Genomic DNA, 21,599 nt, shown 5'->3' on the forward strand with positions numbered 1-21,599 from the left:
TGATATTTTTGAAAACGAGTTTCGATATAAAATGATCAATAAAATCATTTCATTAAAAAAAAGGACTGAGTAAGTAACAGATCTTTACTATAATTTCTAAGTTACATATTAATTTAAAGTATTTCATTATAATGTAAAAATCAAACCAAAATTAAAATGCTTTAAATATAACAATTCTGTTGCGTCCCATTTACAGATTAATTTTAAATTTGTTCGCTTGTTGTAAAGAAATGAAACACAGAATTCACACATGTATTAGATGCCGAGTGGCGTACGTACAATTCCAAAATCCTCAAATGGGGGATCTGACAACTAATGAGTTAAATTCCTCCGAGGGTAGAGATTCATTTAGCTATATTTACGATCCGTTTTAAAGCAACACTAGGGTTATTTGAGCACAGACCTCATTTGAACAGCGGTCAAATGACGGGAACGACACCTGAACTGGCACTCCCTTTCTAAGCTTCCACACCATACCAGCGAGAGGGTACTTGGCCCCGATGGATTTAACATGTACCAGACCCGCTTACACGATAATTCTTAGGTGAAATCGTGCCTCGAACCTGAACTCCTCATACATAGAAGTTGAGACGTTACAACGAGGCCACCGTGACCCGATTTTTGGGTTCGAGAATAGACCTCGGAAGCAAAAGGTTCGGTCAGAAGAGTGTCACAAAGAAATGTCTCATTAGAAAAATGGCTTAAATTGAACAATGAATAAAAATGCATCACCAAACTAGAAAAAAAAATTTAACTTTAAAAACTAGATATGATTTTTTAAAATCGAAGATAATTCGTGAAATATGAGATTTAAATCAATTCATTTAATATTTCTTAATATAAAAGTCCTATATACTCTAATTTAAGTGGATTTTTGCTTACCTTTTTAATTCTCGAAACATATTTTTCAGGTAATTTCGTAAACGTAATTGGGAGCTTGACGCTGCTTACAAGCATGGAAATTTTAAACATTCAAAATCAGAAAAAGGCGCTTGTGCAATATTAGGTGAATGCAAAACATAATGAGCTTGTAATTGAAAGGGGAAATCGAATATTTTAAGAAGGTGCCTTGTTTTGAGAGAATATCGCAATTTTGATGACGGAAGTATCGGATTCTTAGTTAAAACCAAGAGGTCTGATATGCTGTCATCAATCATGAATTCTTATACTCCTATGTTTTAGTTAAAAATTTAACAATCTCTATTTAAATAATTTCCTAATTCCGGTTTTAACAACATTACAACTAGTATTCTAGATTCTTAATCTTCTTAGAAGCTATTTATTAATAATATTTTTTTAAAATTTAATTCTGGTAAGGATATACCGAATTCAGGAAGACTGAGTCAGTATTACCATTCTTTCTCTTGCATCTATTTTCGAAAACTATAAATCTTAATACCACTTAACAGTAATACCTCTTTATCCTATAGTGATAACTATACGTTCCAATATGTCTTCATCTCTCTGGACTCCAGAATCCGACAAGAACCACTATAAAATCAATAAGCAACTATCGAAGTAAGTTATTTTGTTCTTATGTGCTCATTTGTGAAATAGATTATTTGCTGACATTTTCTGCACATTCATTTACGTTTCAAAAAAATTAACCCAAATTATATAGCACTCTTTGCAATTAACGAGACTTAATGTCCTACTAATACTTCGAAAAATGCTGTTTGGGCGAAAATATTACATCATGAAATAAAAATAATTATAATTTATCGAGATGATGTTTATTTTAAGTATTAAATGGATTATTTCTTTCGTATAATAGCATGTTCCAAATTGTTAGGTTTTTGCTTGTTGCATATAGGACTTAAGTATGCTATAAAGGATAGTGACTTATAAACAGACAAAACGATGGTCTGCAACAAAATTATCTTATCTGAAATCAACTACATTTATATAAAAAAAAGATCACAACTAAACTAAACCAAGATTATAAAATTGTCTTTTAATCTCTGCATCACATAATTTAAGATGTTGGCCTTGTGTTTTTTCTGATATTTTTGACAAAATTAATTATAGTGCGCCCTAAATTAACCAATATTTGCTGCAGTAATAAATTTCGTTTATAAACATTTAATGAGCACTTTTATTATACTCACGTAATATGAATACCAGAAGCAAAGATCTTTAAATAAAAACGATATCTTATAACAAATAAATCTCATATAAAATCTAAATGTAATTTTTTAAATGTTATCTTTTGCCTAAATCACTTTTAGACAAACAAAAGTGAACCATAGTCATTTTGACTAGTGAATCTTATTCAAGTTTTTAAATTTCAAGATTCTGAAATTTCTGCTTCCCGTTTCAGTTGTTATATTACTATGATTAATCCAAAGTGATTAACCAAAGACTCAATGATAAAAATCTGGTTGCTTCTTCTTTAGCTGTATTTAGCTCCAATTCGCGAATGTAAATGGACTCCTTAGAGGATGCTCAGGTAAAAGGGCTCCAAATTTGTTTTTCGTGGGAAGAAGGCTTCCGTCAGCCTATCCGATTGTTGCAAATAATACATTGCTCAGTTGCCCATCGGTCAACTAGTTTCTGAATTTCTTAAACTGGCTACTCCGACCCGTCTGAAAGCACACGAAAAAATCTGAATGACGGGACCGCCGCAACAGCAACATTGACGGGAACTGTGGTTGAGTCCTGAGAGCCATCATCGGCCACTGTACAACCCTTCCCTTGGGAAGTACGTCCCATCATCGATGAGAGGAGCATCGATGATGGGACGTACTCCCACCTTTTTTTATACCCACCAGGATGCGAGAACCAATTACCATGCCAGGAGCTTCTGGCATGCGTTCCTCAATTCGCTGCGATCCTCAATTACGAGCTGCCCCCCCCCCCGTGGGACTAAGGGATCGATGAGCATCGCAGCGATCCTTTATTTTTACTAACTGTCCACTTCACTTCTTTGTAGCAGCTCAGGGACGAAAAAAGACTACAGGCACCTTCGGGATTCGCTTCTGCTCAGTATAGCTTATGCAGCCAATTGTGGAGGAACCGGAACTGTGATTGGATCTGGACCTAATTTGGTTTTCAAAGGCTTAGTTGAGGAGTAAGTATCATCGATTCGTTTCGAAAATTTGGCTTGAAAAAAAGATGAACGAACTGATGAGAGAAAATTTTGAACCTTTGACTGTTTTCTACTTTTCCAACATATGAATAGGAAAATTGAATTATTTGTTCTCAGGAACATTTGTGTTTTAAAATTTTTTTTAACTATTAATTTATCTTATATGAAATAAGAAAAGGCCAAGAGTACAAAAAAGTATGACTTGTACTCTTGTATTTCTCATTTTAGATTGGTAAAATTATATAATAAATTTAAATATAATAATAATTAATTATATAATAATAATTTTAAAAATTATAAATAATTTCAGAAATTTTATAAACACTTTTTTAGGAAAAGGTAGAATAAAACACATTTTTAGAGAAAAAAAAAAGATTTTTTTTATATTTTAATTTTTTTTATTTTTTTACTTTTTAGTTATAATTCTTCAATAAAATTATCTAATTATCCTCATAGACTAGATGTTCACTCACCATATTAATAATATTAATCTAATCATGTCAACCAACTGTGATGAATTACGTCTTTCAAAGACAAAAAAATTATTTTAAATTAAGCATGCACATCAAACATCAAATATTCAAATCGGTTAGCTACATTTACAAAATGGCAAAATCGGCCATGATGTTGAGGTTAGAGGTTGTACCAAAGATTCATTTTGCAATATTTCCCGAAATTGGAAGACGATGTAAGCAGCCCCGTATTGATGACTAGTTAACGGTCATATGCTGTCACAAGAAAAATAAACTGGCGAAATCAGACCAATGGATGGAATGAAAGATTGGTTCCTTGTATTCACCATTATTCTATATTTTATATAGCATGGGTGATCCAGAAAAAGAGGAATAAATCTGTTCTGACCATTTCAAATTCCGTTGATATTAATTTTCTATTGAACTTCATTGACTATTAAAATATTAACATATTCAAATTATATGTAATGAAACTGAAAACAAATATGCTTTTTTTTTTCAAATTTTTTTAAAAATAAAATCAATAACTAAACAACAAAAGGGTTTTTCCCCCCTACCTTAATAACAAAAGGCTTTGGTACAATTCTAACACTAAAAATCGTAAAGATTTTTTTCTGAGTTTCAATGCATAAACGGTGAGTTCAATAAGATAAGATTGTCAAAAGTACAACGCCTTCCTTTAAATTTAATTTAAAATGTCTCAATTTCCAGACTGTATCCGGAATCGAACGAGCTGACATTTGCATCGTGGCTTATCTACAACGCCCCCGTCATGGTCATCTGCGTGTTTTTGTGCTGGATTGGACTGCAGTTTTTTTATCAGCCTTGCTGGTGAGTACAGTAGGTGTTTACTGCTCGCTGATATCTATTGTTTAATCTCCCCTGCTTAATACATTTTCATTCCGGCGTGCTGGCATAGGAGTAGCGCGTCTTCCCCGTGATCTGGGTTCGAGTCCCGGTTTGGGCATGGTTGTTCGATGTGTGAATGTGCCCCCCTGTAAAAACAGGTTGCGCAAGCGAATGAGTGATGCATGAGTAGCAAAGTCGTACTCTTGGCCCTAGTTGGCGCTACTATAAAAACAAGAGACTTAAATCACTATCTTTGTAACAGCGGGCTTGTCCATGGCAAGTGCCATAAGAAACAACAACAGCATATATTTTCATGGACAAATATTATTAAAAATAATACGAAATAACTAAGTGATATATTTGTTTCTATTATTTTCATTAATTTTTCTCTTCATAAAGTATTTGGATCCCGGTTGCTTAGCGATAGAGTATACGCATCGGCTTCAAGACCCATTTGATATAATGGCCCATCTAGTCAGAATAAGATTCATGTTTAGTGAGCATCATATAACTCCAAAGAATATCTAAGCTAACAAATGAATAGTAAAAAGGTTTAAATAAGCGTATTTTGAAAATTAGCAATCAAAACAAGAAAAGCATCTTCCAGACCAATTTTGAAATTCAAGAAAAAAATTCCTGAAATTTTCATAAAGATTTTAAATGGATTAACATATTTTTTACAAATTTCCATTATAATTAAATAAAGATTTTGTAAGTATCAAACTTAATTTGTTCTTAATCGTCCAAGGAAGTCCACGATGTCAAAAAAAAGTTGATTTGAATCATGAAAATTAAGAAAAATCACGGATATCTGTTTGATTAACAGCTTTCAGTCGTGACTGCAGTGAACAATGCAAAATTCCATCATGATTAAAGCAAGGGGAAAACTTTAAAACCTTTTTGTTAGAAAATCTTTTGAATTAATTGATGATAAACTTCTTTACTGAATCTTTCTTCTTTGATGAGTCTTTTCTGCAATAGTTTCCCAAAATTCCAAGAAATTTGTGAAGTGCGTGCAATTTTGTTAAGAACAAAAGCCATTGACAGCCATAATGTTCCGATTTCAGTTGCGGCGCCAGAAATTTTGGGACTGACTCAAATCACCATGTCTGGTTCATGCCCAGTTCGTTGAGTGTCAATCATCCTTTCTGCTTGCGTAATGCAGAAAGTTGGGGAAGGGCCGTCTCAAGAGCTGTTTTCATTATATGACCACTATTCATAATTACGAGGTTCCTCCTCAATTACAATCTTAAATTGCCTTGAAATCGGACAGAAAAACAACTCTGTTGAACTGATAATGTGCTTCGAAATAGGTTTTAATCCTTACACATAATTAACTTTCACTCATTTCATAAAGATTCTAGGACTTTTGAAAATCGAAAATTGAATGGAATCCATTACAAACGCGTGCAAAGGAAATCATTCCCTTTGTTATTTGTTCTGCTCGATCTATTGCAAAAAAGGATGAAATAAAAACCGTATAATTGCGTCAACACATATTCTTCCCCTTCCCTCTCGAGGAAAGGGAAAAAATAAGATCATGTGTTACAAAAGAAACTCATAATTCCCACGATTGCAAAAGGAACTCGTAATGTATATGCTGAACATGCAGGAAGGACGAGGATTATAAAATAATCTTCTTAATGTAAAATCGTATTAAAATAAATATAAGACGCTTGCTTGCTATTTGGAAACTGCTTTTTTATATGTATCTTATTATCCGTCTTAAGAAATGATGAATTCAATTTAACTAAAAAAAAATCCATATCTTATGTTTTAGCCCAAAAGAAGACAGTACTACTGAATCAGCGGCGAGAAATGCTGTTCTTAAAAGCTACCAGGAACTTGGATCTATCACGTATGAGTTTTTTTATGCACTTTTATTTCACTTAATTTCCTGTTTGTAATAAGTAAATTTAATCATCTGTAATAAAAAATCTGCTTGTTGAAGGAAATTTTCAGTCTCTTCTAGATGAGCTAGATTTCTTTAATTATGATTCCTCTGTCAATATATTGTTTTAATATTTTTAGAACATAGATATTAATGAATTGCTACAACAATTTTTTTTTAAATTCAACATTTCGCAGTTTTTACTATAATGAATTATAAATAAAGCAGTAAAGAGTTTATTTGAAATGGAACAAAAATATTCGTATTAAATAGAAATTTTCGAAATCGGCACGGCATTTGTGCCTTGAAGAACCCTATCCCCACAGTGCATGTATAGTGAAATAATTCTTTCTAGATTTCTTCCCAAATTAGACAGCGCTGTGATAGGTGAGGAGCAGGTGGTCACTGATGACATATATGCGAGTCATATAGAGATTTTCATGTGAAGAAAGAAAAACTTTCAAATTCGTTTCTGTGTCGAGGATTGTCGCCAGTTTCTTTCGTAGGAAATAAACAATAAAGTAGAATTTTTGAAGCTTCAAGCCATCTTTCCTTTAAATTAATTCATTTCATTTAGGAACCCCGCTCAATGAATAATTCTTTTCAAACTGCAATCCCTACAACATATTTATAAACCACTTAACTCAGTGACATCTGACAACAATTTGCTTGGAACGCTAAGTATAAAGCAAGGATTGTATCCTAGAAGATGTAAAATTGATGAATGTGACAGTCTACATCAGAATAATATGTCAAATCTAGACGTTAATTGAAAGAATGAAGATTTAAAGAGGGTTGTGACACTCTATATCTACCCATAACTCGCATGACAGATGATTTTCAAGTACTTGTCGGGCTTCAATTTTCATTTAGAGTGTATTAATTATAATACAGAAAATAACAATATGAATCACTGTGCTAATTAATAAATAATAAATATTATTTAATTTTTTATGGCCAGTTGATTGTGACTGTATAATGCTTTTTAACTGTGTAATGAAAGTGTGAAATGCGAGTATTTAACATTAAGCATATTTCATTTTTATTCAATCCAGCAAAAACCCTTAAAAACTTATCATTAATTTGAAGCATACACTAGTTTTAGTGGATTCCCTTAAAAAAATAAATCCTATTTTGTGTGAATGAGTGGGCTTTTTTATTTCATCGCAAACAAACGAAGTGAAAGTCTTGTATCAGAGAATGGAATCCTGTTTAATTAATTTAATTTAATTATTCAGAATCGAATTTCGAATATTAGCTAAGTGTTGTTAACTAAACGAATATTAGTTAAATAAATTAAGCAATCCTCACCCTTGAAAATAAAATGTGGAAAATATTTTTTTAATTTAACGTATAAACGATGGGTGCTAATTTATTATCTGCATAAACACACGATTATTAAGAGTAAATTTATAATTACCCTTATAATGTTTTGAATAGTGGACTAAATTATAGTAATAAAAAAAATTCTTACCTAAAGTTTAATATTTTTAATTTTTTTTCACCTTCAGTTATTATTTATATGAAATTGCATTACATTTAAAATTTAAAAAAGAAAATGATTTAAAGTCCTACAACTGAATTCGCTACAAAAATTGCAAATATTAAATTTTTAATAGCGCCTTCGGCAACTACCTCTCCGTCAACCATTTATTTATTTAAAATGAACAGTAAAAACAAAGAATAGTCACAAGGTCCAATTTAGCCAATTTTTATTTCATGTGAAAGTTTTTGATGCCAAAAATGTATCTTCAACGGTAATTCTGTTCCATATCATGAATAAAATCTCAAAAATGCAACTCCACTGTATATTATCTACGAGAGAAAAAAAACGCAACAGAATTCCCTATCCTCCATCACTATACGGATTTCGCACATTTATGTTTCATTTGAAAACTCATGATATCTGGATACATCATCAAAGTCACCTGTTTCTCTTCCGCCAACCACTTACGAGACATCACGAAATAGAACCTTTGTATAATTCTCAATTATAATCAAATTCGCCGATTTGATTCTTCAATTAATTTCTTTGCACAACTCACCAGTCAGAATGTTTGTAATTCTATTCATTTGGTGTGATAAGATGCAGCTCACTAAAGTTGGCTGGCATCACTAAATTTATACTATTATTATGAAGGATTAAAAGTGGGTCGTTGAAGTATTGTCCCTTTTAGTGAATCGGGACATCACGAGCTGCCATAAGAAACATAGATTCTTTTATTCCGATTTGAGGCTGGAAACTGCATTTTTCTCCCCGAAGAAAATATATACCGAGGCAATGTATTTCAGATTTCTTTAAAAAGGAAGAGGGATTAGAGGGCGTCGTCATGAATTCTCCAAATGTAGGAAATGAAGCAATTGAAAAAAAGCGCTTTCAGGATATCTCCTTTTCATTTCACAAAAGGATGGCATATACGCTGCTATATAAAAACAAAACATAGAATAGCAGTGATTTCCTTCCATATTTTATTTTTCTTTTATTTTAATTATCCAGACTGACGGCCTGTCTTTTCTTTTCTCCTTTTAGATTTCATGAGGCTGCTGTCGCATTTTTATTTCTGCTGGTGGTGCTGCTGTGGTTTTTGAGAGATCCTCAGTTTGTTGATGGTTGGTCGACATTCATGACAAATGGAAAGTATGTCCTAGCACTTTTACTAAGACTTGACTCGCGATCTCCTATCTTCTAGAATCTATGTAGAGAGAAAAAGAAAACTTCAGATACTGTATAAATCTTTATCCAAAATTCAAATATAAGGTACTCGGAAAATTATATCGTGTTTTGAAATGGTATACTCACTGCTTTCTTAAAAACTAATCCGAGAGAAAAAAAAAACGCAATCTTTCCACCCTTTCTTTCACTCAGTGGCGGACTTCATCTTTTATGGGGACTACAGCAGCGATGCATAAAGAAAGGAGGGCATTTTGAACCTTCGGGGAAAAACTAATTGGTTTCATTTTTATGAGGTATTGTTTATTTTTACAACTGTAATATTTTTCTTTGAAATATAATGAATTTAAACTCTTTAATTATTTTGGTATTATTATCAAATAAGTGATTTCCGCAAACAACAGACATGAAACTCAATTTTATTTTTACCATATTACACATAAAAAAAAAGAGATGAATATTTATTCGGGGCCAGAATCTTTTAAATAAGTATAGCAAGTATGTGAGTTTGCAGGAAAGCTTTGAAATCAGGGTGCTTATTTTAGTTAACATTCACTTTCGGGCTCTGTTCAGATCTATCCAAAGCAAAGCAGTCTTGTGACATACGTCAAGTGCTCTTCACCAGTTCTGTTTTGTAACGTATTCAGCATCATGCTGGGGGGGGGGGGTCAAGTAACCCAGAATTGGATGGATGGTGATGTTGCACTTGTTTCTGAAAATATACTCGACTGCATTTATCGAAATTTACATCGATGTGATATCGTGTGGGATTGCTGCAGCCGTTCATTGCTTTAATCTCAAACTAAACCAATCTGATTATTTCTTACATTACGATTGCACATCTTTTGGAGCTTTAAAAGCCATAAATGAATTGATAATATTGATTATATTTTCGTCATATTTTCAAAATAATGAAATGAATTTGTAAATTTCACTTAAAGGAATATGTTCATACAAATCTGTTTAAAATTCGCTGTTTAATTTATTAAAAGATTATAAAGTTTTTTTTTTTTTTTCCTTGACATGACTCTGTAGAATAAAACATTTTTTGACATTTTTATTTAACATGACTCTTTTATGATTGTAAAGATGAAATTTGAAATCTATAATAAAATCGATTTCTTCTTATGTGCTAGAATTCAGGAATTTCGTAAATTTTTATGTTCTTGGTGACAGCGCTCCTTTTAATTAATTCTCGGATTTACTTATTAGTTAACTGAATAGTTTTGTAAAATTCTAATTTCATACACGCAGAAAATACAAATAGAGAATTTGAGGAAAAAATTTAATGCAGAATTCCATAACATTTTTTATAATGAAATATAAATTAAATTTTAAAAAGTAAAAATAATAACAAAAAAGATCTGTTATATTATTACTTTTATTTATAAGTGAGTTTTTATCAAATTTATTTATTTACAAAATTATTTTCGTATGCAGGAGCATAAAAGACGCCACCCCTGCGATAGCTGTGTGTATACTGCTTTTCATCATTCCATCCAAGCCCTCCTTCACCGAGCACAGCCCACCACTCCTTAACTGGCGCACCGCCCAGAGGAAAATACCCTGGGGAGTGCTTCTCTTGCTCGGTAGTGGGTTCGTAGTGGCAGATGCTGCCAAGGTATGACATCCTTTCTACTAAGTGTTTATTCGAAAGTTTCGATAAATCAGTTTCAATCAATCTGAATGCTCAATAAATCAATAGTACTTTCAATGAAGTTATATGTAAAGTAAATAAGTAATTTTAATGAAATTATGCCGGGTTTATACTCGGCCAATTGTAAGACAACCAGTAGGCAGCGCATGCGTAAAAAGACTTAAAAATGCTGTTCGGTCCACGGCAAGTAATTCTCCCGACGGGACCACAACATGCCGCTGTATTGTATTCTTTTTCTTACTGAGTATGCGTTTGCAGAATTACAGAGTTTTTTTGGCTTGAAAAAAATGAAATTTATCATAGATTAATTCCGACATTTTTTGCTCTTAATTCTTTTTAATGCGAGTTTTTTTCTTTCATTTTATTTGCCATTTTTTTATAGTTTTCCAAATTTAGATATGTTGACTTTTTTTAAATTTTACCATGTTTATTTGAGTAAATATCCATCATTTTAATACGATATGTAGTGGAAGAAAAATTTCAGGAACGCCTAAACGACAATTTAAAGCTAAGCATGAAATACCTGAATCCATCTTATGAATTTGTGGCAAACGCATGCTCTGTCTCGGCCGTCTTATAACTGGCCGAGTGTAAACCCGGCATTATTCTGGCAGTGTGAGATATTTAAATGAACGGAATACTTTACTTGCATGTGATTGAATTTTTTAATATTATTAGCATAATTTTCGTAGATGTATCAACTGGCTGAAAATGTAATTGATGTGCAGCTTTGTGTCATTAAGTTATGCGGCATCTTTTTATGTTATCATAAAGTTTAAATATTTATAAAAGGAATCCGATTGTAATTCCCGAATTTAAAAATAAGATCAAAACAATGATGTTATTTATAACTCCTTATACACATGACAATACTTACTGAGATATCTATGCTTCTAACAGATCTTTATTTTATTAGCTCAATAAATGTTATTGCTATTTAGATTGGCATTACATTGAATAACTCTCCCAGTCTTTAAAAATCTTATCTTTTTGCGTATGTATTTGCAATTCATAGTAATATTTGTTAAGTAGATTAATTTATTGATGGCATAGATATACATAATTTAAAATTCAAAGTAATTTCATTTGAAAAAGGATCGGACCTGGTCGAAAGCTAAATTTCCTCACAACAAAGTTTAATCTTGTAGGAAAATCCTATAGAATTAAATGCTGCGATTTATTATTTTTTTTTACAATACGGCAATACTCAATAATAAATAATAAATTTAAAATAGTATATTTTTCTTCATTCAAAATTTCTGTTTAAACGAATTGAAACTATCATGTGTTTTTAATAGATATGAGCAGTGCTAATTGATCATTATTCGGTGAGTAATTATTATAGTTACTTTCTTGCTCATTTGATGAGAGATATGCGCTACGAAACCGACATTAATTCGATTCCTACTATTAGCTCACACTCTCTCTATATATATATAACTTGTTCCAATTTTCAGTCGTTAATCAAATACTTTTTTTTCATCCACTCAAGTTCAAATACATTTTTTTAAACTTTTAGTGGATGACAATTGATGTTAATAGAGTTTTTTTAAAAATATTAATTAATTAATTAAATTTGTTCAGTAATTTCTATTTGGCCGCCAAAGTCACCAAATCCGTCGTCAAATGGTCACCAAGTTTGTCGCCAAACTCTATTTTGCCACTTAATATTGAAATTCTGTCATATGTACATATATGTGACAGAATTGTATATACATATACATATGAATATACAATTATGAATATAAGAATATGTATATACATATACATATTTATATTAATTGTAATTATTTAATAAAAAGTAACTAAAATAATTTATTTTTTTTTGTTGACCTAAGAAGGAATTGACTTAAAAAAAATTATATATATATATATATATATTGCTTGTTTTATAAATATAATAAAATTTATTATGATATAAAATACAAAAGTTAGTTTTAAACGCATCTAGTTGCTTAAAAAAACATTATAACTAACTTAAAAACAAAATGAAATAGCCCGTAGGTAATTATCATCTCGAATTCAAATATATATTAATATATACAAGTATATATTAAAGTACTCATTTCACTGTTCTATTTTACTTGAGCAATGAATTCTAATTTCTTTTAGTATTACTGATCCAACATTTCATGCCGGCTTTTATAAGTCCAAATGAGTTTAAGAGTTTTTTAAATTTTTTTCTTCCCTTTTTACTTTCTCGTATATATAATATACAGAAAGTATAGTACTCGTCAAAAAATTCGAACTCACGCTTTTATTAAATGCAAGCCCTATACTGAAGGCTATTCAACACAGAAAAATACACCGAATCTTGGTAATTTGATCATCAGCAAATGAAAGAAATGTCGGAGTGAAATATTAATAGCAACAATGAGAAAGATTTGAGTTTAAATTTTGTAATAAAATATATTGCTTAAGATGTGCAAAAAATATTTTTAGATTTAATTAAAAGTAGAAAAAAATCATACGGTACAAAAATTGGTATCATTCATACGAATATTTTTTTGAGTTTTCTGATAATGTAAAAATTATTTTTATGTTGCAATATTTTTATAAATTATGATTAAAAAAAATTGGGAAAATTCCACTTGATTTTTAATTAATTAAAATTTTAAAAAATGGTTTCGAGATGCACTTTTTTAGTGTTCAAATTATCTGTGCATCAGTTTGGTAACTCTAGTTTTTCCTGTAACACACGCAAATATTCATTTCTATTATGAGTAGAGTTAAATGGGTGTGTGTTGACGTTCTTCCCAGCTGACCGTTAGAATTAAAGTTACCACATTTAGCACAGATATACCTTGGAAGATGAAAATGAGCATCTAAAAGGTTTTTTCTTAATTTTAATTCAAATTATTAATTAAAAATTAAAAGAAAATTTGCTATTTTTGCATCATAACTACCAAAATTATTACAATACAAAGATAATTTTTGCACCATCTTAGAGCTCTAAATATTGTTTTTTCAATGATACAATTTAATTCTTATTCTAACTTTTTATATATTTTTGATTCATTTAAAAAGCATTTTAAACCCGTTTAAGAGCAATATATTTCATTTTTATAAAGAAGATCAAGTTGTTTACACTGTTTTTACATGTCATCCTGGAGTTTTCTTCTAATGTTGAAGATAAGGATATGATGGCATGGTTTATTTTTCCGTTATGAGTAGGTTTCAGTACAATTATGCTTTTAATACAAATTTTGAAATCTTATTGTACATGCAATGGAGGGTTTAATATCGCAAATAATTAAGCAATGAAGATAATTGTTGAATGTGCCGGGCTTTCCACACATTGAATGTATAAAAATTATTGAATGTATAAAAATATATTTCCATTATTGAATGTATAAAAATATATTATCATCTTCCGCTATGGTTGAGCCATATTTCTTTATCGCGAAGGTCACTGGTTTGAAATCCTGGCCAGTATCATAAATGTTCACAGCTACTAAAGCCAGTATCGACAGAAGTGTGTTATAGAAGGTTTGCCTATAATTTCATTTCAGAATTGATGTATGCTGTGTAAAGCATACTGAAGATCTGTGATGCTTGCATTCAGAATATGAAGATATTTACTTTTTTGGCATAAATCTTCCAATTAAATAGAACTTTTAATTGATGAAATCAGGTCATGCTAAATTATTTATTCCATTCACACGCCTTAAACTTTCGTTTCATTCACCGATGCGTTAATGAATATTTTTGTAAGTTTTATGTTTCACCATGTGACCTATCTCTTTTCCAGAAATCTCACCTGTCCGTATGGCTGAGTTCTCAGCTGTCTTATCTTAATTTCCTCTCCCCCGCGGTCATCTGCATCATCTTGACCTTCATGGCCTCCATCCTCACAGAAGTCATCAGCAACATGTCCATGGCCACCATCATGCTTCCGGTTGTCAGCGAAATGGTAATCTCATTCTGCCTTTTAAAAAGAGGTTAAATTTTCAAAAAAATATAAATTTCAACCAGCAGTTATTTTCGTATCTCGAGGACTTTTAAATTATTACACACATTGATATACAAAACCGAGACTAAATTTACATTTCTAAAAAAATATTTTTTGTTCATAGTAATGAAATTTTCGGCATGAACTGCAATGTGAGACATTGAGCTATAAAAAGAAATAAAAATTAAATGAAGCTTTAAGATAAATATAATAAACTTCTATGCATAAAAAAATGGCAACCAAAAGTCTTGAAGAAAATGATACATCACTGTAGAGCACTAATGAAGAACACTTTCTACTAACAAGAATCGAATTGCTATTAGAAAGTGCATCCGATTCTCACAACTTTTACTAATAGATAATTTCCCCAAAAAAGTATTGCCAGAGTTTGTATCAATATATTCTCTTCTTTAAAAGCCAACATTTAAACTGCTGAAGGAAACAAATTTAGAGCAATAGCGTTTCGTGAACCTTTCCAAATATTTTTCTTCATAGGAAAAAAAATTCACCTATCACTTCATCTGTTGAGTACAAAGTAGTTTACATCTTTTTGTCATTCAACACGTGATTTATTTATAAAATATATTTGCAAAAATGAAAGTTAAGAGCAAACATCAATTCCGTCGATCAGAATTTTCTTACTGCGTAGGAAGCGCGTTGCCTTTCGAAGACTTTGTCATTTCGTTCTGTGAACGTTCGGAGAATTTACGCATTCTTTCTTAATTCTTCCAACCCTGGTTTATCTCTATGGATATGACTAGTTGTATCAGAGTAGCAATCATTTTTCCTTTAGCATCTTAGTTGTTATACAATCACAACAAAGAATCGGTTGTAGAACGATGGCTTGTTTCCACATTTGTCTAGAGCGATGTGTCTCTTAAAAAAAGGATTGCGTCACTTTTTCCTATTTTGGATTGTTTAGGGTTTTTTTTTTTTTTTTCAGATCGTTTAATCGATTTCTTAGACTGAATTCCTTTAGGCTCCCATCATTTTCTTTAGCTTTCCTCATTCTATATTTTGCATGGGGGCTCCAGCATCAACTGGTGATTGTTTTCCCTCAGATTAGGAAGCATGGAATCAGAAAAAGGGTGATCCTTATCCTTTCAGATTTCTTTGGCTATTTTAATTTAGGTGATTTTAATTTACTAAACTGACCATACGAGTATTATTTTCAATCTCATGTGGATCTATAAAGGTCTGAAAATTTTCAGCATCTCACGATGATATTTTAGGGCCCTCCCCTCCACCTTTTAATTTATTATCAATAACTATTGTTTCCCAGATTTGCTTAATTCGATTCAGCTTATAGTTAAAATCTTTGATAAATACCCAATGCTCCGCTGATCTATTCATTTTAACATTAGTATTGGAATGGTTACCATTAAGAGTCCAAACTAGATGTGAGGGACACCAATGTAAATGATGGTGATGTATATTAGGGTGCCTTAGCCAGTACAATGGTCCAATACATACCATTGCGAATAACAATTCAATCGGATGATGGCAATCATCAGCGGGAGCTGCTAAATTGATGTTTTTATTGCTGTTGCTTTTATAGATAATGTTGATATCAGTAGGAGCATGATATACTTATTCTCATTATCATAAGCTTAAATTAATATTTCAGACACTTTGAATATTAAAATCAACTAATTTCAAAGCATTAGTAAGATTTGAATGAATAAACCTTGACTGGATATCAATATCTTGAATATATCTTATTAATTTTCTTTGCCCTGCTGAACGGAAGATCCAAATGTTAGCTGCTTAAAGATATACATAGTTAAAGTTAGCATCTACTTTAATTACTTTAGTTTGATAAGACTTTTTCTTAGGACAAATGGATACTTGATGTTTCCTTTTACACATAATACAAGGAGCTCTTTCTTTTCAAGAACATGATTTCATGTTATGACCTTTGTCAATTCACAAAAAGCAGCATTTAGTATTTTTGAATTTATGTACTCGATCGTCAATATCACTTATATTATTATAATTTTGTGACCAAATTACAAAAAAGGCTGTCTGGTAAAATTGCTGTCAAATAACAAAGCAGGAAAACAGGTGTTTTTTCATGTTTCATGTTTCTTTTTCCCCCTTCAGGATTTAAGTTTAAACTTGCTGCATATCATAAAAAGTTTTAAATCAAAAAATTGGTTAAAAAGTACAATCAATCGTTTTGAATGTTCTCAATTGTTAGATCACTTTCTACTTCACCTATTAGAAACGTCAAAAGTTTAGAATGTTCCGAGATTTTTCTCTCTTAACATATATTAACCAGTTTTAACCAATTTTCATTGAAAAAAATATTTAATACTTTTGACATCAAAACAGCTTGATTCTAAACATTTTCGCCAACAGCGCATAAAACTTATATTCTTCTATTACACTTTATATATAAATTACTTATAGGAATGCAAATTTAGAATCAAATTTTCCAATGAATAGGTGAGTCTGAATCATTCTTTTCTTTTTATCATACTTATTAATTAAAATATTTTTATAGTATTGCAAGTGCTTAGAGTTACACTTATTTTCCATCAACTAGTTTTTTTTGGGTTCGTCTTATAAAAAACCTCGTGAAAAAACTCCTCAATATCGAAAAGATTCAGATTGTCATCAATTCGTGATTTAAATCGCTTCCAAACCCACTGCCATTCTTCATTATCACCATGAAATGGTTCCAGTTTTATCGTAACTAGGGTAAATTAACTACATTTGCCTTCCATTCAGATATAGCAATATAAAAATTTGAGATGGCAAAATTTGAAAAAGCATTAATAGCAATTTATGAAGAATGATTGTGAAAAACGTTTCCATTCTGTAAATCTATATATAATTTATTCATATTCCAAATATAATATTATAATCTGAATCCATCGGTAAATCATGAATTTCGTGACCTACAACTGTTAATTCGTTAAAAGAGTCAGTCAGGCATTTAATATTATATCTTATATTATCTTGATCTTCATTACTTAATTCTTACAGTAAATTAAAAAATCGAGAAACAGAAGTTCTTTTTTTTTCTTGTTTTCTATTCAGTAGCTTAGTCTTCGCTTCAGTGATCATTTTGAACAAAAAATTGAACTTAACTCAAATCAAAGAACGGGTTTCGATACCAATCTGTTGAGTATCAAATGTGCTTATGTTTCCCTGCACTTAAAATATATTACAGAACAAGCGGAAGAAAGAGAAAGCGGTTTATTTACAAGAAAAAACGTTAAGAACAATATGTGAATTTCGGCTATAAAAATGAAAGCACATTGGCATTTCATTCCATAAGTTTGTGAATTTTTTTTTCCCAGATTTCTAAAGAATTTTCTGTAATTTCAGTTTGGTTTTGTTTTCCTTTAACCCACGAGAAAAATTATATCCTCGCTAGGAATTCATTAGAAAGATTTCATATCTGGTTCAAGGACCCCAAGAGATGTGTGGTCATAATACCGGTATTAAAGATGTGCAAATGTGTGATCGCCCAGCATAAAACTGAACACAGATATGCAACGTCAACTAAAATTGGAACGTTTTGTTGCATTACATAGAACACACATTGATATCGAGACTCAGAATAACACGTATTTATGAATGCAGTAGCTCTGTCCAACCCTTTAAAGGAGGAAAGAAAAATCTGCTTGTTTTGATTGACTCGATCCATCTCTTTAACACAGAAATTCATTTTTTTTTTTTAAAAAAAAGATTAACTTTAAGACATTTTAAATGAGCTCGGTGTATTTTGTAATGTAACATAATAATTTTACACCGTTCCCCCCTTAAGTCGTTTACTAATGCAACATTTTGTAACATTTGTGTATTTTTCAGGCGGAAGCTGTCAAAGTGCACCCGTTTTTTCTGATGCTTCCGGTTACGATTGGATGCTCCTTTGCGATGATTTTACCCGTCGGAAATCCATCCAATGCCATTGTTTTCGATGCCAGTAATATGAAAACATTTGACATGGTGAGTTCCACTGCCTCTTTAGTAAAAGAAACATGCAGCAGAGACTTGTTCTTTTCAATACAATGTTTTGAGATGGGTTAAATAATGGAAAATATTATGCATGTAGTGAGATGGACTTTTCTACAATTTCGTCTCATGATTGCTCTGAAAACAGTTGCCATGAATTAGAAAAAGTAAATGGGAGTGCGCTTAATTTCTTTTCCTAAGAAATCAACTCTGTGAAGATTTCTAATAAATTTAACATATGTATTTATCATATGAATACTTATCATGGTCAACTGAATAAAAACTAAACTGTCATGAATATAATTTTCTCAAAATGTTCGCCAAAAGAGGCCATCATGGATAGAAGCAAAAGGAAATACCAAAATTTCGCTTAGGGGCATTCAAATTTCATTTCTTTATTAGGTTGCAACTGAAATTGTCTGAACTATTACAATTGGCGAGTTATCTGTTTCAAAAAAATTCTAGTTTGGCGATTATAAGGAAATCTTGAGTCAATCTAGACAAAATTGGAAAAACTTAATGAGCTTCAAATACAAAAATTACGAATTTCGAAAAATTAATCAGTTTTAGCAAACATAGTTAGTTATATGCTTCATGTTTTTATTTTTTTTTTTCGTACTGTAATTTCGTACTGGTACCATCAGTTTTTTTTTAATTAATATCGATGACATCACAGTAATTTGCTTTGATTATCTACTCCTTGAGGATACATTTTTCGTAAAAAAAAAAGATTTTTTATCGATTTTATATGAATAGTTACAATATATATAGATTGTTTTGATAATTTACTCTTTTTTTTTTTTTTTTGAAAGCGTATTGGTGTTTTGAACTGGAACACGCAGGACTTAAGGAGGACGATTTAATCTCCGATTTCCTCCTGACAAACTGAAGTACAGGGGGGGGGAGGCAAATTTCAGACGTATGTGTTCTAATAGAGTATTTAGTGTATGTGCATGTAATTGCGAAATTGACAGTCATATTGCTGCTAATTTTTAAAATGTGTACTATGTAAAATCTCTGATCCAGTTCATGACCATCGAACTTATTCTGGTCTTGCCCTCTGAAATTCTTTTGAGAGTATCAAGAATTTACTTCTTTTTATGACAGTTTCTGTTTAATAAGTTAAAATATACGTAAAACCTTTTTGCATGGAAAAAATAAACAGTCATCTATAAGTACTCTTAATGAGCTAATGAATTCCGTTACTTTTTTTTTCAGATGAAACCTGGTGTCATTTTGAAAATTCTGTGTTGCATAGTGGAACTTTTTATGATACAGACTCTAGGAGTGGCTCTCTTCAATTTACATAGTTTCCCCGACTGGGCCAACAGGACTGAAATTCTGACAAGTACTACCCACAGTATTAACGGGACTTTCCTAGCCAATGTGTCTTCTTCGGTCAATACAACTATTACCTCCATACAGAACGGGTGACCGTTGGTCGAACAGTATAAAATTATTTATTCGAGAATTATGTGCTTCAAATTGAAGATAAGAGATTTCCTGTTTATACGGGTATAGCAGGCCAAGTATTTAACGTCTGTTGAATTATATAAGAATGTTTGGACAATCAAGAACTTATGCCCAGAACAAACAGGGGAAAAACACTTGCGGTAAATCAAATCAAGAGTGTACTATACCTTCCAAGAATTTTTTTAATCATTTCTGGCCATTGAAATTGAACAAACAATCAATCGACAATTATCGAATCAAACCACCCATTAAATATTTTTGTAACTTTTCTACAGGGGAGCACATTATTTTAAGAAGGCTTAAAGTAAGTCACTTTTAACCAAAGAGTTCGGGATCAGTATGAAATCTGCTTTGAAATAGGTACAGTAAACTGTAATGAAATTTTGTTATAAAATTATTTAAAATATATTTATATTTTAAAGGAAATTTACATGAGCTTTATGAATCAAATTTTGATGATAGAAGTGTCAAAATGTGTGTCTTAAATTAAATCCTTTAACATAATGATATTCATATTCAGCGTGTGAGCTGAATATGCAATTCTGGCCCTTAAGACGTTGACATCAAAACCACTCGAATATTTTTGTAACTTCTCATTTGTTTCTGTAAAATTTTCATGAATCAAGTTTTCATTCATTATTATGCAATAAAAATTAACGGATCCAAATATATTGGCGCGTTTCATCAATTCGCAAGAAATATTGCAGAATTGAATTATTTAAAATAAATAGTAGCTTAAAAGTTTTTATTCTGTTTGTGCAACTTTATAACCCCAAAGTAAAACCTTCAGTCTCACACACGAAAGTTTATTTCTTCTAAAATTAATTTCTTGGGTTTTTTTTTATATTCTTTAAATCAAAACACATAGGTAGTCGCCTATATAAAAAAAAGTTATTTGTTAATTAAAAAAAGTTGTTACAGGGCAAGACATGAGAGACAAATCGTAAAATGTCATATTTATAGATATGAAGCTAGTTACATAAAAGCTGGTAAAAATAATTTATTTATGCAACATAATTAGGGATTTATTTATGCAACATAATTGAAATAATTTATTTGTCCCACACAAAAAATATATTAAATGGGACAGGCACTAGATTAGGCCGTATTTTAGACTCTCTACTATTATATCCCTCACGAATAAAATCAGTTTACTAACTTCATTTTTATAAGCATTGATTATTCCTTTAATATAATAGCTTTCCATTCGGCATCTAATATACGAATGATTCCATTTTACACAATACGAGTAAGAAAATATTAATCATGATACTGGAAGTAAAACTGAAGCATTAATTCGCATTACGAACTAAAAAAAAAACTTTCAGACCTTTTACTTGGTAAATAGCAAAATTTGTACTAATACCGTTTTTGACCCCCCCCCCCTCCCTTCTTATAATGATCAAGTGAGGTAAGTTCACTCAGGCATGAGCTATAATAATAAGAAGAAAAATTTTCTCATTGCGCATTCAGTTTGACAGAAATCAAGAAATATCGTCTATATGGTTCCTTTTTTATATATACTATAAAATATCATTATTATTAGTTATATAAAATGATACAACCATATCCAAAATGT

The 21,599-nt window shown here is 31.0% G+C and overlaps 1 protein-coding gene across 2 annotated transcripts in view; it reads left to right on the top strand.

Annotated features, from left to right (window-relative positions):
* LOC129966044 (Na(+)/citrate cotransporter-like) overlaps nucleotides 1–20,290 on the top strand; it is a 50,287-nt gene extending 29,997 nt beyond the window's left edge. Inside the window, exons 5-13 of one of the 2 annotated variants that reach the window (XM_056080392.1) lie at nucleotides 1,431–1,518; nucleotides 2,933–3,070; nucleotides 4,273–4,392; nucleotides 6,191–6,268; nucleotides 8,832–8,939; nucleotides 10,413–10,593; nucleotides 14,381–14,542; nucleotides 18,404–18,541; nucleotides 19,766–20,290. In XM_056080392.1, coding sequence (XP_055936367.1) covers nucleotides 1,431–1,518; nucleotides 2,933–3,070; nucleotides 4,273–4,392; nucleotides 6,191–6,268; nucleotides 8,832–8,939; nucleotides 10,413–10,593; nucleotides 14,381–14,542; nucleotides 18,404–18,541; nucleotides 19,766–19,981 — 1,229 coding nt within the window. In that variant the 3' untranslated portion in view covers nucleotides 19,982–20,290. The remainder of the gene's footprint in view (nucleotides 1–1,430; nucleotides 1,519–2,932; nucleotides 3,071–4,272; nucleotides 4,393–6,190; nucleotides 6,269–8,831; nucleotides 8,940–10,412; nucleotides 10,594–14,380; nucleotides 14,543–18,403; nucleotides 18,542–19,765) is intronic. The other variant, XM_056080393.1, reaches the window with a different exon arrangement.
* Nucleotides 20,291–21,599: the final 1,309 nt, after the last annotated feature.

The sequence above is a fragment of the Argiope bruennichi genome, chromosome 4 (genome assembly GCF_947563725.1).
Source record: "Argiope bruennichi chromosome 4, qqArgBrue1.1, whole genome shotgun sequence".
In the NCBI taxonomy this organism is placed as follows: Eukaryota; Metazoa; Arthropoda; class Arachnida; order Araneae; family Araneidae; genus Argiope; species Argiope bruennichi.